Here is an 18,105-nt window from a genome sequence, read left to right as displayed (position 1 = left end):
TTATTTTTTTAAAAATCCTTGATTTTAAAAGTTTATTTTTATAAAAGTTAACAAATGTTTCTGCTTTACAATATGCAGAATCTTTTAAAGAGAAAAGAAAATTACTCTTAGCCACTGTTAAATTCCTTCCAGTCTTTTTTATATAATATTTGTAAATACACATAATTGATACTAAACTTTTTAATCAAATTCATCTTTTTAATGACTATTCTCAATATATAGAAAGGTACGGAGAATAGTACAACAACTGCTCCAGCATTAACCAGGATTGGCATGTTGTTGTATTTGCTTTCCCTCAGTACTTTTTCTGCCTCCCTAGAGTGACCCATCTTCTGAATTTGAACCATATTCTCCCCACTCATGTTTTTATACTATATGTGTCTGTGTTCATAAATAATAACATAGTACTGCTTTGCATGTTTTAAAATTATATATTTTCCTAAATTCATCTTTTGCAGCTTGCTTTTTTTACTCTTATATTCTTGAGATTTCTATATGTTGATATTTATTTAAAATGCTGTTATTTCTATACTGTACTTTATTCTGCCATTGATGGCTAATTTAGTGTTTTTGTTTGCTGGTTTATTTGCTATTAAATGGTATCATGAACCTCCTTTTGGAGGCTCTCTTGAGGATATGATGTCTAGCATCTGGTTTGTCGGGTATCTGTGTTTTTACCTTTATTGGATATTGCCAAATTGCTTCTAAAAATGTTCATACCATTTTCATCCCCCAGCAACATACAGGATTTTTCATTTCTCTACTTTTTTTTTTTTGTTTTTGAGACAGAGTCTTGTTCTGTCACCCAAGCTGGAGTGCAGTGGCGCAATCTCAGCTTACTGCAACCTCCACTTCCTGGGTTCAAGTGATTCTCCTGCCTCAGCCTTCTGAGTAACTAGGACTACAGGCGTGTGCCCCCACGTCTGGCTAATTTTTGTACTTTTTCATTTTTGTATTTTTTGTTGTTGTATTTTTTATTTTTGTATTTTTGTAGAGACAGGGTTTTACCATATTGGCCAGGCTGGTCTTGAATTCCTAACCTCGTGATCTGCCCACCTTGTCCTCCCAAAGTGCTGGGATTACAGGCGTAAGCCACCACACCCAGCCTTTTTTTTCTTTTTAATTATGAAAGACATGCAACATTTCTCTAATTTCTTGCCAGTACTTGGTATTTTCAGATTTTTAATTTTATATCTTTCATTTTTAATATAATTAATGTTGTATTTTGAACCCTTTCCTTCATTCTTTAGGGTTCTTTGAAAATGATTGTCGGCCAGGCGTGGTGGCTCACGCTTGTAATCCCAGCACTTTGGGAGGCCGAGGCGGGCGGATCACCTGAGGTCAGGAGTTCAAGACCAGCCTGACCAACATGGAGAAACCCCGTCTCTACTAAAAATACAAAAAATTAGCCAGGTGTGGCGGCGCATGCCTGTAATCCCAGCTACACAGGAGGCCAAGGCAGAAGAATCGCTTGAATCTGGGAGGTGGAGATTGTAGTGAGCTGGAATCACGCCATTACACTAAAAAGAAAATGATCGTCAATGGCTATAGTTTATGAGTGTACTATACTGTAACACATGTGTTGTTCTTGTCTATGTGGGTTTTCTCATTCTTTTGCTGCTTTAATAATGTGGCTAACGGACATCTTAATACATAAATGCTTCTGATTATTATTGTTTTTTTTTTTTTTTTTTTTTGAGACGGAGTCTTCTGTGTTGCCCAGGCTGGAGTGCAGTGGTGCAATCTTGGCTCACTGCAACCTCTGCCTCCCAGGTTCAAGCAGTTTTCTGTGCCTCAGCCTCCCAAGTAGTTGGGATTACAGGTGCCCACCACCACGCTTGGCTTGTTTTTGCATTTTTTAGTAGATAGGGAGTTTTGCCATGTTGGCCAGGCTGGTCTTGAACTTCTGACCTCAGCTGATCCCCCTGCCTCGGCCTCTGAAAGTGTTGGGATTACAGGTATAAGCCACTGCACCTGGCCTGATTATTTCTTTAGGACAGATTGTTAGAGGTGAAATTCCTACCTAGGACAAGGTTTATGAACATTTTAAGAATCTTGTTTCATATTTCTAGATTACTTTCTTTTTTTCGTTTTTTTTGTTTTTCCAGACAGGCTCGTTCTCTGTTATCCAGGCTGGAATGCAGTGGTATAATCACGGCTCACTGCAGCTTCAACTTCCTGGGCACGGGTTATCCTCCCACCTCAGCCTCCTGAGAAGCTGGGACTACAGGCACATGCCACCACACCTGGCTGATTTATTAATTTTTTTTTTTTTTTTTGTAGAGACAGGGCTTCACCATATTGCCCAGTCTGGTCTCAAACTCCTGGGCTCAAGTGATCCTCCCACCTTGGCTTCCTAAAGTGTTGGGATTATAGGCATGAGCCACTGTGCCTGACCTCCAGATTACTTTCCAGAAAGAATGTGGTAATTTCTGCTCTCACCAAAACTTTAAGAGCATGTGTCTCTATATATTTTCACTAGGATGAAAGGATTATTATTCCATGTTTTTTATCTTAGAAATTTGATAGGTAAAAATTCCATTGCTTATTTTTTGGAAGTAATGTCATGGTGACTATAAAATCCTCTCTTGATGCCACAGCTTGAGATACAGCCACACTGGTAGCGGTTTTGATCGTGTGTGTGTGTGTCTGTGTGTCTGTGTGTCTGTGTGTCTGTTTGTCTGTTTCTGTTTCTCTGTTTCTCTTGTTTCTTGTGGCTTTATTCTAGTTTCCCTTTGACTAATTATTCTTTCTGTCCAGGAATGATACTGTGCGCTTTGCTTTGGATGTCCTGGCTATTCTTACTGTGGTGCCAAAAATCCAGCTCCAGTTAGCAGAGTCAGTGGATGTGTTGGATGAGGCTGGATCTACAGTCTCTACTGTAGGTAGGTTGTACTTTGCCATTTTTGTTGTTTCTTGGTCTGGATTTTTTTTTTTTTTTTTTTTGCTACTCTGGTCATGGTTACTTGCCTGACCTAATTTTGGGATTTTAGAACAAAAAGTAGTGGGGGGGTGCTGATTGTCTGTCCTTTGTAAGGGGTACCATTCAGCAGAATACGAACTAATTAAAAAAAATACAAATTTAGTACCACCATAGATTCATGTAAGAGAGTCATGCTGGTAAACTTAGGTTTTCTGAGTATTACTGGCATTTCTGCTATACTGGTACATTATAGCTTTCCTGAAAGCTCACATTCTGAACAGTTTTGCACTAAAAATATGTGGGAAAATGAGTTGAGGCAGATAGTAAAAAACTTACAGCTTTCCAGGAATAAAAGGGAGAAAATAACAAAGTAAGCAATTTTGTAACCTGAATCAGTAATTGGCAAGTAGCCCAAAATGGGTAGAAACCATCATACATTAAAAAAAAAAAAAGGAAAATATACTTTGATAATATGCTTTATTAAGAGCAAGGCTGATCAGGGCACTGCTGGGGTGGTGAGCATGGGAAGTCATGTGACTGGAGACAAGATGCAGAATAGAACTAAGATGCAGGCATTTGTTTTTAATTTTATTAAAATATAGTGGAAAGGGTTCTGCTTCCACAGTAGCAGCCCAGCTGAGGGCTTTCTCCTTTCCTAAGGTTTTAGTTTATTAAAATTAATCAACCAGAAAGGCCAGGTGCAGCAGCTCTTGCCTGTAATCCCAGCACTTTGTGAGACCAAGGCGGACGGATCACCTGAGGTCAGGAGTTTGAGACCAGCCTGGCCAACATGGCAAAACCCTGGCTCTACTAAAAATACAAAAATTAGCCAGGCATGGTGGCGGTTGCCTGTAATCCCAGCTACTCAGGAGGCTGAGGCAAGAGACTCACTGGAACCTGGGAGGCAGACGTTGCAGTGAGCCAAGATCACTCCACTGCACTCCAGCCTGGGTGACAGAGTGAGACTCTGCTTCAAAATAAATAAATAAATAAAAAATAAACCAGAAAAAATTGCACATGAAGCTTGATGACTTTTTCATAATTATGACATCATTTTCCTATTTAATAACTGCATGAGATATTATATCATAAAAATACATTGTAGTAGAACTAATTGTACTTTAAACAATTCTTTGCAGTTTTTACAAAAGTAATGTTTTTTTTTAAGTAAAACAAAGTGAGTGGAACACCAAATTTTGACTCTGGAACAACTATTGAAGATGGCCATTAGTTTTATGATGAGTGATACATAATTTTTTTCCCCATTAGGTATCAGCATTATTTTGGGAGTAGCTGAGGGTGAGTTCTTCATCCATGATGCTGAAATTCAGAAGTCAGCACTTCAGATTATCATCAATTGTGTGTGTGGCCCGGATAACCGAATATCCAGTATTGGCAAATTTATCTCTGGTACTCCTCGGAGAAAGCTGCCTCAGAACCCCAAAAACAGTGAGCACACCCTGGCCAAGATGTGGAATGTGGTTCAGTCCAACAACGGCATCAAGGTGCTTCTGTCCTTACTGTCCATTAAGATGCCCATCACAGATGCAGACCAGATCCGGGCCCTGGCCTGCAAGGCCCTGGTGGGCCTGTCTCGCAGTAGCACTGTCCGGCAGATCATCAGTAAACTGCCCCTTTTCAGCAGCTGCCAGATCCAGCAGCTGATGAAGGAGCCTGTGCTGCAGGACAAGCGTAGTGACCATGTCAAGTTCTGCAAGTATGCTGCTGAGCTAATTGAACGGGTATCAGGAAAACCACTGCTGATTGGCACTGATGTTTCTCTAGCACGACTGCAGAAAGCAGATGTTGTTGCCCAGTCAAGGATCTCCTTCCCTGAGAAAGAGCTGCTTTTGTTGATACGAAACCATCTTATTTCTAAAGGGCTTGGAGAAACAGCAACTGTGCTAACGAAAGAGGCTGACTTGCCCATGACTGCTGCCTCCCATTCTTCTGCCTTTACCCCAGTCACCGCTGCTGCTTCTCCCCTCTCTCTTCCCCGAACCCCACGTATCGCTAATGGCATTGCAACTCGACTAGGCACCCATGCTGCTGTGGGTCCTTCTGCCCCTTCTGCCCCCACTGCCCATCCTCAGTCACGGCCCCCGCAGGGTCCACTAGCTCTGCCTGGCCCATCTTATGCAGGCAACTCCCCTTTGATTGGTAGGATCAGTTTTATCAGAGAGAGGCCATCACCCTGCAATGGCAGGAAAATCAGAGTGTTGCGGCAGAAGTCGGACCATGGTGCCTACGGCCAAAGCCCAGCCATAAAAAAGCAGCTGGACAGACATCTTCCTTCCCCACCTAAGCTGGACAGTATAATCACAGAATATCTTAGAGAACAACATGCTCGCTGCAAGAATCCAGTTGCTACCTGCCCACCTTTCTCTCTCTTTACTCCTCACCAATGTCCTGAGCCAAAACAGAGGCGGCAAGCGCCAATAAACTTTACCTCAAGGCTAAACCGCAGGGCATCGTTTCCAAAGTATGGAGGGGTGGATGGTGGATGCTTTGATAGGCACCTTATCTTTAGCAGGTAAGAAGAGGCCCCTTCTTACTCCCTGGGAATTGGAATGATTCTTTTATGTAAATCAAACTGTTTGGGCCCTATCAGCATAGTTGGCCTGAAATACCACTGATTGTCACTTTGTATATAATACAGGAACAATGTAGTTGTACCACCTTTTATCGACCATGGGTTCCTTGTGTGCTTGTTGGCAGTATATTGATACAATCCTGTGTATCAATATACTTTCTCATCTCAACTAGTATATTTTCTAGAATCTAGAAATTACTGTCCATAAGGAGGCTTCCAAACTTGTGCTGGTGCAAATTGCTTCCTGTTCTGATTCTTGACAAATCTTACATAAATGTTATGGAATCTCAGGTTTTAAACATGGGAATTTTTTTCTTTTTTTTGAGACGGAATTTCGCTCTTGTTACCCAGGCTGGAGTGCAGTGGCGCGATCTCAGCTCACCACAACCTCCGCCTCCTGGCTTCAAGCAATTCTCCTGCCTCAGCCTCCCGAGTAGCTAGGACTACAGGCACGTGCCATCATGCCCAGCTAATTTTTGTATTTTTAGTAGAGACGGGGTTTCACCTTGTTGACCAGGATGGTCTCGACCTCTTGACCTCGTGATCCACCCGCCTTGGCCTCCCAAAGTGCTGGGATTACAGGCGTGAGCCACTGCGCCCGGCGGGAATTTTTTTCTTATTTTCAAGACGGAGTCTCTCTCTGTTGCCTAGGCTGGAGTAAAGGTTATGGGATCTCAGGTTTTAAACATGGGAATTTTTTTCTTATTTTCGAGACGGAGTCTCTGTTGCCTAGGCTGTAGTACAGTGGTTCGATCTTGGCTCACTTCAACCTCTCCCACCCAGGTTCAAGCGATTCTCCTGCCTCAGCCTCCTGAGTAGCTGGGATTACAGGCAGGCACCACCACATCTAGCTAATTTTTGCATTTTTAATAGAGACGGAGTTTTACCATGTTGGCCAGGCTGGTCTTGAATTCCTGACTACCGCTTACCTCGGCCTCCTAAAGTGCTGGGATTACAGGCGTGAGCCACTGCATCTGGCCTAAACATGGGAATTTTTGTTATTTAAATTTGTAAGTCGAAATCTTTTTCTTATTTCAAATAAAAAGCAGTGAAGGTCACTGTGATTTTGGAAGAACCCATTTGAAATATTACTGCTCTGTGCTTTTTCTTCCATCCCAGCAGTTTGCTTTTTCTAAGTCCCTGCATATTCTTTGCCTCTGATTCTGTCTTTTTTTGCTTAGATTCCGTCCTATTTCAGTGTTCCGGGAAGCCAATGAAGATGAGAGTGGCTTCACCTGCTGTGCATTCTCAGCACGGGAGCGGTTCCTGATGCTTGGCACCTGCACAGGGCAGCTGAAGCTCTATAACGTGTTTAGTGGACAAGAGGAGGCCAGCTATAACTGTCACAACTCAGCCATTACACATCTTGAACCTTCCAGGGTAAGGGTTCCTTCCTAGGATGCTCTCAGTCATTCTTCTAAGGTGAATTGATGAACTAGAGTAAAGGAGGCTTACCCTTTATTGAGCTCTCTGTTTTAAATGAGTCCTCAACTAGAAAGTCTCGTTGAGGTTGGCTCATATTTCAGATGGAGACTGAGGAATATGGCAGAGTTATTAGGAAGAAAGGAACCATGTTTGGCATCGTCTCATTTTTCCCCCCTCCTTTTTAACTATTCTATTTTTGTGGCTAGTTCAGTAGAATTTAACATTCTCTATAGTTATTTTCTAGGACACTATAGTTATATACATTCAAAACCTAGTGGCTTCTGACCATTTCTTGGTTTCTGGGGGTTTTAAAATTTTCTCTTTAATTCAACAACATTTTTATGCATATATTTAAAAATGCTAATGATAGGTAGTGATATCTACATGTATGTGAATGCATGGTTACCCACCTTGAACCTTCTTCTTTTAGGATGGGTCCCTGCTGCTGACGTCTGCTACTTGGAGCCAGCCTTTGTCTGCACTTTGGGGAATGAAATCAGTATTTGATATGAAGTATGTATCTGCTTTTGGATCCTAATCTGTGCTTTATTTACCTAGTTTATATCTCCTTCATTTGGTTCTTAGACTGGAAGCCTTTTGAGGAAAGAGGAATGCTGTCAGTTATTGTTAACTTCTTTCTTCCTCATCTGACACTCATGTTTAGTAATAAGATGTTATCTTTCGTAATTCCTAGGTATTTTTATGAGGTATGTACATCATTATGCAGCAGACCCTGACCCAGAATTTATGTATTTTCCCATGTTCACATAGGACATTGCACTCTTCTTTCTTTCTTTCTCTTTTTGAGATGGTATCTCACTTTGTCAGGTTGAAGTGCAGTGGCACAAGCATGACCCACTGCAACCTCTGCCTCCCAGGCTTAAGTGATCCTTCTGCCTCAGCCTGCTGAATAGCTGGGGCCACAGGCATGTGCCACCACACCTGGCTAATGTTTTGCATTTTTGGTAGAGATAGGGTTTCAACATGTTGCCCAGGGTGGTCTTGAACTCTTGAGCTCAGACGACCCACTTGCCTCAGCCTCCCAAAATGCTGGGATTATAGGAGTAAGCTACCATGCCTGGCCCCTTTGCTTCATGTTTCAAAGACACATGTGCACTATTTGTCATTTCTCTAAGGAATTCCCATTCATTTTATTGTGTCTGCTTGGATAAACTGATAGAAGGAATTTTCTTTTTAATCTAAGTGTATGATTATTTCCTCTTTGGGAGTCCAGGATCTTTAGGTGAGTGTGATTGTGCAAGAGTCTGGGGGTCACCCATATTTCAGTTGGTTGCAGGAGTATGTCCTGAAGGTCTGTCGCTTCAGTGCTCCTGTTGTTTGTCCATAGGCATTCCTTCGCAGAAGATCACTATGTTGAGTTCAGCAAGCACTCCCAGGATCGGGTCATTGGCACAAAAGGCGACATCGCCCATGTAAGTACTTAAGAACCACTATTTTCAAGCTGAATTGCCCATTTGTTCATACTGAAGTCTTCTTGCTAGAATGTGGGGACCTAAGTCCTTTGGGCAAATAGAAGTTACTCAATGATATTCCTTCCGGTTACAATCTAAAAGTATGATAATATAGTTCTGAGCTGTATGGGAAAAATGTATAAGGGCTAAATGTGACATTGAGAAGGATGTCATTAGCACTGCAGATATTTTTTAATTTTTAGTTTTAGATTAGAAATGAAGTCCTGCCTTTATGGACCCTCATTGGGAGACAATAAAGAATCAAATATATGGTAAATTTAGGTGGTAAGTATTGCAGAGAAAATGAAAGCAGGGTAAGAGGTAGGAAATGCTCGTTGGTAGTATGGGGAGACTTCTCTTTTATCTGGGGTAGACAGCATCACTGATGGGGTAATGTTTAAGCAGAGCCTTGAAGGAAATGTGAGGTTCAGGAAGATACCTGGACGAACAGTGTAAGGCACAGGAAATGGCAAGGGAAAAGCCCTCGCTTGGGAGGTAGGAGGAGAGGAGGGTAAGAGCTGAGGTCAGTGAGGGGCCCATATCCAGTAGCATCTTGCAGGTGGTAGTTAGGGCCTTTAGCTTTTCTTTTGAGTGAGATGAAGACGCTGGAATGTGAGTAGAGGATACATGAGTGGATGTAAAGTTCCTAAAGTATGACTCAGGTTTTTGTGAGAGAAGCAAGAGCAGCCTTCCAGGTTGGAGGGTGATGTACCACCTGACACATGAGAGGAGCTATGGGTTTGGGCCTGGGTAGGCATAGTAGAAGCTGGGAGAAATGAGGGGCCTTGGGCCAGGATTTTGGACACATGAAGTTTGACATTCTGTTAGACATTCAAGTAGAGAATAGGGATTGAATACAAAAGTTGGGAGTTGCAGGCATAGTGGCTTGTGCCTGTAATCTCAGCACTTTGGGAGGATGAGTTGGGAGGATCACTTGAGGCCAGGAGTTCAAGACCAGCCTGGGCAACGTAGAGAGACTTTCCCTATCTCTACACAAAATAAATAAAATTGGCTGGACTTGGTGGCACATGTCTGTGGTCCCAGCTACTCAGGAAGCTGAGGTGGGAGGGCTGCTTGAGCCCATGAGTTGGAGGCTGCTGTGAGCTATGATTATGTCACTGTACTCCAGCCTGAGTAACTGAGTGAGACCCTGTCTCTGAAAACAAAAACAACAAAAAATTGGGAGTTCAGAAGAGAGGTGTGGGTTGAGAAATATAAATAAGAGACTTGTTCACATATTGATATATTGACATATTGATATGTTCACATATTGATATATTCACATATTGATAGTATTTACTTGTTTTTGAGACGGGTCTTGCTCTGTTGCCCAGGCTGCAGTGCAGTGGCAGGATCACAGCTCACCACAGCCTTGACTGCCTGGACTCAAGCAATCCTCTTAGCTCAGTCTCCTGAGTAGGTGGGACTACAGGTGTGCACCATCACACCTGGCTATATTTTTTTTGTATTTTTGTAGAGACAGGATCTTCCCACGTTGCCCAGGCTGGTCTTGAACTCCTGGATTCAAGTGATCCACCTTCCTTGGTCTCCCAAAGTGTTGGGATTACAGACATGAGTTACTGTCCCCAGCTGATTGTATTTAGAGCCACGAACTTATATGAGATCATCAAGGAGACTAGAGAAGAGCTGTGGGTACAGAACCCTGGCATGTGCCAGTATTTAGGAGTGTGCCAGATGAGGAACTTGGGAGGGAAATCAAATATAGTGACCAGTAAGGCAGAATGGAACCCTGAGAAAAAGAGGTGCCCAGCTGGGAGTGTGGTGGCTCATGCCTGTAATCCCAGCACTTTATGAGTATAAGCTGCTTTGGAAGGATGCTAAGATAAAGCTATTACATTAGCCCTAACCATTGAGCATGATTTATCAAAAAGTAGGGGAAGGATGAGGGCAAGAGAGCTGTGGCAATGCAAACTGAGGTAAGTGTACTTCCCCTGGTCCTGTGATGCCACTGCTCTTCATCTAGAGCACCTCTGTGCTCCTGAAGAGGAGACAATGCTGGCTGGGCGCGGTGACTCACACCTGTAATCCCAGCACTTTGGGAGGCTGAGGCAGGTGGATCACAAGGTCAGGAATTCGAGACTCTCCTGGCCATTATGGTGAAACCCTGTCTCTGCTAAAAATACAAAAATTAGCTGAGCGTGGTGGCGTGTGCCTGTAGTCCCGGCTACTCAGGAGGCTGAGGCAGAAGAAACACTTGAACTTAGAAGGTGGTGGTTGCAGTGAGCTGAGATCACGCCACTGCCCTCCAGCCTGGGTGACAGAGCAAGACTGTGTCTCAAAAAAAATGTGTCCTAGAAGCCAAGGGAAGACTGTGCTTCAAGGAAGGTTTGATCAGCTGGATCAAAAACTGCTAATGAGTTGCATAAGCTGAGAACTGAGAGGTGACCTTTGATTGAACAATGTGTTAACCATGTCAAGAAATAGTTTGGAGGTTGAGGTGGGAGTCTGAGAGCAGCCTGGGCAACAGAGTGAGACCCCTGCCTCTACAAAAAAAAAATTAGCCAGGTGCAATGATGCGAACCTGTAGTCTTAGGTACTTGGGAGGCTGAGGTGGGAGGATCACTTTGAGCCCAGGAGGTTGAGGCTATGGTGAACCGTGATCATAGCATTGCACTGCAGCCTGGGTGACAGAGAGAGAGAGAGAGAGAGACTTGGACTCAAAAACAACAACAACAAAAATTCTGTACACTGGTGGGGCAATAACCTTGTTAGAATTGGTTCATGAGAACAAGGGAGAAATGGACACACAATATGAACAATTTTTTTGAACTGTTTTACTGAAAAATGAAGCAGAAAAGTAGGGTACTAGCTTGAGGGAGGGATATGAAGTGGTAAAGGGCAGTTTCCTCTTTGACAAACCAGACGAACACAAGCAATGGGGAAAGGATTCCCTTTTTAATAAATGGTTTTAGGAAAACTGGCTAGCCATATGCAGAAAACAAACTGGACGCCTTCCTTACACCTTATGTAAAAATTAACTCAAGACAGATTAAAGACTTAAATGTAAAACCCAAAACCATAAAAACCCTAGAAGAAAACCTAGGCAATGCCATTTAGGACATAGACATGGGCAAACTTCATGATGAAAACACCAAAAGCAATTGCAACAAAAGCCAAAATTGACAACTGGGATCTAATTAAACTAAAGAGTTTCTGCACAGCAAAAGAAACTATCATGAGAGTGAACAGGCAGCCTACAGAATGGGAGAAAATTTTTGCAATCTATCCATCTGACAGAAGTCTTAAACAAATTTACAAGAAAAAAACAACTCCATCAAAAAATGGGGAAAGGATATGAACAGACAATTCTCAAGACATTTATATGGCCAAAAAACATATGAAAAAAAGTTCAACATCACTGATCATTAGAGAAATGCAAATGAGAACCACATTGAGGGTGGAGTGCAGTGGCTCATGCTTGTAATCCCAGCACTTTGGGAGGTCGAGGCAGGCGGATCACCTGAGGTCAGGAGTTCGAGACAAGCCTGGCCGACATGGTGAAACCCCATCTTTACTAAAAATTAAAAAAGTAGTTGGGCATGGTGCCGTGGGCCTGTAGTCCCAGCTACTCAGGAGGCTGAGGCAGGAGAATCACTTGAACCCAGGAGGTGGAGGTTGCAGTGAGCTGAGATCATGCCACTCACTGCACTCCATACTGGGTGACAGAGTGAGGCTGTCGCAAAAAACAAAAACAAAAAACCACCACAATGAGATACTATCTCACACCAGTAAGAATGGCAATTATTAAAAAGTCAAGAAACAATAGATGCTGGTAAGGCTGTGGAGAGATAGGAATGTTTTTACACTGTTGATGGGAATGTAAATTAGTTCAACCATTATGGAAGACAGTATGGTGATTATTCAAGGATCTAGAACCAGAAATTTGACCCAGCAATCCCATTACTGGGTATATACCCAAAGGAATATAAATCATTCTACTTTAAAGACACATGCATATGTATGTTTATTGCAGCACTATTTACAATAGCAAAGACATGGAACCAACCCGAATGCTTATGAATGATAGACTAGATAGAGAAAATGTGGTGCATATAAACCATGGAATACTATGCAGTCATAAAAAGGAATGAGGTCATGTCCTTTGCAGGGACATAGATGAAGCTAGAAGATGTCATCCTCAGCAAACTAACACAGAAACGGAAAACCAAACACCAAATGTTCTCACTCGTAAATGGGAGTTGAACAATGAGAATACATGGACACAGGGAGGGGAACATCACACACCGGGGCCAATCGGGGGGTGGCGGGCTAGGGGAGGAGAGCATTAGGACAAATACCTAATGCATGTGGGGCTTAAAACCTAGATGACAGGTTGATAGTTGCAGCAAACCACCATGGCACATGTATACCTGTGCAACAAACCTGCACATTCTGCACATGTATCCTGGAACTTAAAGTAAAAATAAAAAAGTCAACAAGGTCAAGTATAAAGAAGGTACCTTGCAATCTCTACTTCTACAACAGGAATTCAGGCTCAGTCAATACGTTTTCCTATTACCAAATGTAATTAAGGTGTAAGGCTCTCCCTGATACAATAAATGATTAAACCTATCAGTAAATAACTTCACATAGGTCTGGAAGGAAAAAAAAAGGGTTGGGGGGAGATTTTCCCCCTCAACTTTTCATTTGAAAATGTTCAAATATACAAAGAAATGAAAAGAATAGTTCAAATACCTACTACCTAGATTTATCAATTTGATATTTTGCCATATTTTCTATGTAAATGTGTTTTCCTGAACCATTTGAAAATTGCAAGCGTCATGACATTTTACGGCTGTCTTACAGCATGTGTCTCCTAACAATGACATTTATTTCACAATCACACTGTTATTAAATCTAAGAAAATTTGTAATCCCCTAAATAATCATCTAATATCCAGTCCATACTCACTCAGTTTTCTCAATTATTCCTGATGTGTTTGGTTTCAGTTTTTTAATCAACCAGGATCCAGCCAAGATTCACATATTACATATTTGGTTGTTAGGACTTACTAGTGTTTTAAAGCCAAGAAACATTTTTCCAGTTTTCATGACAATGACTTTTGAAGAGACCAGGACAGTTTTCTTTTCTCATGATCTGGATGTGTTTGATTGTTTCCTCATGGTGTCTCCTTATTTGTTCCTGTATTAACGGAGAATTTTTTTTTTTTTAAGATTGGAAATATTACAGCATGCCTATCTATAAGCTGATGAGAAAGATCTGATCTCTGCATGGATTGTACATTATATAGACTTTGGAAACTTTTAATATGGCAGGGCTAAAATATGTACATTGGGAGATTTTTAAGGAGAAAAGGATATTTCATTGATGCCTTTCTCTGAAAAGTAACCCTTCAGGAGTATTCTGTGGTAATCATTGATCCATATGGAGAATTTCTGTGTTAATCTTAGAAACTACTTTGCACATTTTCTCTCTAAATTTGTCAATGGATGGATTGGTCTGATTTTTCTCTTCCTACCCCTTCTTCTCTAAAGATTTATGATATTCAGACTGGCAACAAGCTGTTGACTCTGTTTAACCCAGATCTTGCCAACAACTACAAGAGGAACTGTGCCACCTTTAATCCTACAGATGATCTTGTCTTAAATGATGGCGTCCTCTGGGATGTCCGCTCTGCACAGGCCCTCCACAAGTTTGACAAGTTTAATATGAACATCAGTGGTGTTTTCCATCCGAATGGACAGGAGGTGATCATTAATACTGAGATTGTATCCTTTACACTCGTGTCTTACCTTCTGGTCTGGTTTGTTGTGCAGAAATAATTTGTTTTATCTCTCCACCAATACCTGGTTTCAGTATCCACACTGGTAATAATATGGTGCCTGTCCTTTGGTTTGAAATGTTAGTGAAATCTCCAAAGCACTGTTGCCAAAGTTAGTAACTACTTACAACTTTCAGTAGCATGTTTTCTATGTATTTGGTAAGAGTGACCAGTTTTCTACTTCCCAATTCTCCAATTGAATTAGCTTTTATCTGTCTTCAGAAGGATTTTACTTTTGCTCTCTAAAAATCAGTTGCCTGCTTGGTGCGGTGGCTCACGCCTGTTATCCCAGCACTTTGGGAGGCCAAGGCAGGCAGATCACGAGGTCAGGAGATCGAGACCATCCTGGCCAACATGGTGAAACCCTGTCTCTACTAAAATACAAAATAATTAGCTGGGCGTGGTGGCTGGCACCTGTAGTCCCAGCTACTCAGGAGGCTGAGGCAGGGGAATCGCTTGAACCTGGGCGGCGGAGGATGCCATGAGCTGAGATCATGCCACTGCACCATAGCCTGGGTGACAGAGCAAGACTCTGTCTCAAAAATAAATAAATAAATAAATAAATAAGTCAGTTGCCACATAAGAGGAAAATGAAATACTACGAGCTCTTTTGGGAGGAAAAGAGCTCGTAAAGCCTTCATGTATATGAGTATACCCTAGGGTATTTTCAGAGACATATTCAATAATATGCATTCTACATGTATTTGTTTCACCTTGATCTCATTGACTTTTAAAGTATACCTGGCAGAGGGAAAAAAGTGATATTTTAGAATTTCCTTCCATGAGATTAGATAAGTTTTGTGTACAATAGTTTTCCTTGACCATTCCACTCCTAGTGGGACCTCCGAACTTTTCATCTTTTGCATACTGTTCCTGCTCTGGATCAGTGTCGCGTGGTGTTCAATCACACAGGAACAGTGATGTATGGAGGTAATAAACCTTATCCTTCATTCTCTTTTCCTCTCCTCTACCCCTTCACTTAATTTAATGCTTCCTTTTTGGAACCATCTCTCACTTGTGAATTGGAAAGCATTTGAAAATTGTAACATAAAAGATAAAAAATTTATAGTACAAATTGTGACACAGGAGATGAAAATAAGGTTGATTTAGGGTGAAAGGCAACTGACTTTGAAGATAACAAGGAAATCTTGTATGGAAAGAAACTTCATGCAGTATTTTCCAGTGTGTCATTACGAACTTAAGACCTTGTGTGCTTGTCCTCTTGTGGTGTAAGCCTTGTAAGTACTGTAACACTTCTTGGAGGTAGATGAGAAGCTGAGGATATTTGTAATAATAGATGTTATATGCAAGGAAGATGCTCTGAGAGGAGCTAACTAGATGCAGAGTAGATTTATGTACAAGGGAATTTGTATGTAAACCTATATACAAGTAGATTGTCTTTATTGGCCATTAACATTTTCTGCATTTCTGAAGAGGGGATGTTTATGATTCTTAATAGTGCTTTCTCCTCCTCTCCCCCCTCAAGCTATGTTGCAGGCAGATGATGAAGATGACTTAATGGAGGAGAGGATGAAAAGCCCCTTTGGGTCATCTTTCCGAACATTTAATGCAACTGACTACAAACCTATAGGTAAGCAGGAAGGGACAGACATTGATCGTTTTGTCATGTTTTGGTGTTTCTTATTTATGAGCCTTCATTTTCTGGGAGGCCTGTACTTTTCTATTGAAAAACAGAGGAGTTATGGAAATAATTTTGAGCAATCATCCTGAATTCCTTTAGAGGAGAAGCAGGTTTTTTTTTTGATGTCATGACTCGGAAAAGTAGGTTTTAATATCACAACAATAATCCAATCCCAAACCTTCTCACATTCTATTTTCTAGCAACCATTGATGTGAAACGGAACATCTTTGACCTCTGTACAGACACCAAAGACTGCTATCTTGCTGTCATTGAGGTAAAGGGAGCTTGCAGAGCCCTGCTCTGTTGTTCTAATGTTTAGGATAATTTTCAAGTTGTACTACAGACATTTTGTCTGATATAAGATGTAAAGTCAATACATTCCTGAAGGTAGATTATTAATAACCTATTCATTTGATTGGTCTTGGGAGATGTACAGTACAAAGAGAATAAGAAAATCCCAATATAACACAGCTTAGAGTGTCCTCTCTCCGTTTTTTCTGGACTCATATTGTCATTCCTTTCTCAGAGGAATCTGAATCTCTCACTAGAGCAAGACTGGTTTGTTCCAAGGGTGCTGATCCCTCACCTGAGTCTTTTCATTCTGTTTTTCTTTCCTTTTGTGTCCTAGGTATAACATTTTCAGAGTCAGCTCAAGAATTTGGGGTATCAGAAGCTTTGATAATTACTGGGTCAGGGTCATGGACACCAGTCAGGGCTGAGGTGTGGACGTGGGCCTTCTGAAAACTAACTGCTCTTTGTGCACTGGGTGTTCTATTCCAGAATCAAGGCAGCATGGATGCCCTGAACATGGACACAGTATGCAGGCTGTATGAAGTGGGCAGGCAGCGTCTGGCAGAGGATGAGGATGAAGAGGAGGACCAGGTCAGTGGTCTTTGAGATTTCTTTCTGCTAAACAGTGCTTAATAGAGGTTATGCTCTGCTTTTTGCTGTAGAAGGTTTTAAAGGTCTAGTCAACCTTTGCTACCTATTGCCATATTCATAAGGCCTGTCATGTACCTCTGATCACTGAAACTCAGAAGTTTTATTACAGGATTTTCACCAGTACATGATGATCCTGTAAATTCTATTTGTGGATCAATTTAAAGCTTAGCAATCTCTGATTTTTGAGAACGAAGTTTTGCTCTTGTCCCCCAGGCTGGAGTGCAATGGTGCAGTCTTGGCTCACTGCAGCCTCTGCCTCCTGGGTTCAAGTGATGCTCCTGCCTCAGCCTCCCAAGTAGCTGGGATTACAGGTACCTGCCATCATGCCTATTTTTTTTTTTTTAAGTTTTGTTTTTAGTAGAGACGGGGTTTTAACCATGTTGGCCAAGTTGGTGTTGAACTCCTGACCTCAGGTGATCTGCCCACCTCAGCCTCTCAAAGTACTGGGAGTATAGAGTATAGGTGTGAGCCACCACACTCATCCTAGCACTCTCTGATTTTCATTCAGAGATTTCTTTGTGCCATGTTCTGGTTTCAGATAAGCATCCCTTTATATTCCCAATGTCAATAAAAAACAGAATAGTCACTTTGCTGAGATGGATTGTAGAAATGGCTTAACTTTTATAAAATTCTGGTTTGCATTTTCTCAGTTTTATGGCAGTCTATTATTAGGGTAAGAGTTGAACTTACAGGTAAATATAAGATTTTGATGCTTTTGAGAATTTAAACATATATAAAATGTGGGTAGATAGTATTATGTCCCTCAGTCTTTGCATTTTGTTTTCATAGGGAATTTCAATTTGTGGTTGTATTTTGCTAGGCACTTGCCCGTGTGTTATGTCAGTATGGGTTCTGAAGAGTTTCTCAAACTTCTGAGTTTCAGCAGATTTTTTCCAGCCTACAGGGCTCACACCACATTCTCTTTCCAAGAGTATATTCTCCAGGGCAGATTCTTTTGTCTTATCTTCTGAGAAGTATTTATTGCTGAGTGAGTACTGCAAAGTTGAAAATAAACGACTAGGTTTTGACTTTCTCTTGTTGCAGATATTAAAGCAGCTAAAAATGTTTTCTTTCCCAGATCTTGGGTTCATTTCTGTTTGTTCCCCCACTATCTTATGGTTTAGTCTTGGTGTTTTTTTTGTTGTTGTTTTTTGAGATGAAACTTTCCTCCTGTTGCCCAGGCTGGATGTAGTGCAATGGCACGATCTCGGCTCACTGTAACCTCCACCTCCCGGGTTCAAGTGATTCTCCTGTGTCAGACTCCTTAGTAGCTGGGATTACAGGCACATGCCACCACACCCAGCT

General features: G+C 41.6%; 1 protein-coding gene across 6 annotated transcripts in view; it reads left to right on the top strand.

The window, feature by feature from the left end:
* DCAF1 (DDB1 and CUL4 associated factor 1) overlaps positions 1-18,105 on the top strand; it is an 88,351-nt gene that overhangs the window by 57,447 nt on the left and 12,799 nt on the right. For all 6 annotated transcript variants that reach the window (XM_064367144.1, XM_064367145.1, XM_064367140.1 and 3 more), the window contains 10 exons: positions 2,761-2,885; positions 4,193-5,456; positions 6,698-6,896; positions 7,372-7,454; positions 8,290-8,374; positions 13,930-14,163; positions 15,053-15,146; positions 15,703-15,807; positions 16,059-16,132; positions 16,639-16,740. In XM_064367144.1, the coding sequence (XP_064223214.1) occupies positions 2,761-2,885; positions 4,193-5,456; positions 6,698-6,896; positions 7,372-7,454; positions 8,290-8,374; positions 13,930-14,163; positions 15,053-15,146; positions 15,703-15,807; positions 16,059-16,132; positions 16,639-16,740 (2,365 nt within the window). The remainder of the gene's footprint in view (positions 1-2,760; positions 2,886-4,192; positions 5,457-6,697; positions 6,897-7,371; positions 7,455-8,289; positions 8,375-13,929; positions 14,164-15,052; positions 15,147-15,702; positions 15,808-16,058; positions 16,133-16,638; positions 16,741-18,105) is intronic.

The sequence above is a fragment of the Aotus nancymaae genome, unplaced genomic scaffold (genome assembly GCF_030222135.1).
Source record: "Aotus nancymaae isolate 86718 unplaced genomic scaffold, 86718_ANA_hifiasm-v0.15.2.pri h1tg000067l, whole genome shotgun sequence".
Classification (NCBI taxonomy): domain Eukaryota; kingdom Metazoa; phylum Chordata; class Mammalia; order Primates; family Aotidae; genus Aotus; species Aotus nancymaae.
Note: the sequence above shows the minus strand (reverse complement) of the source record. Positions and strands in the feature narration are given on the sequence as shown.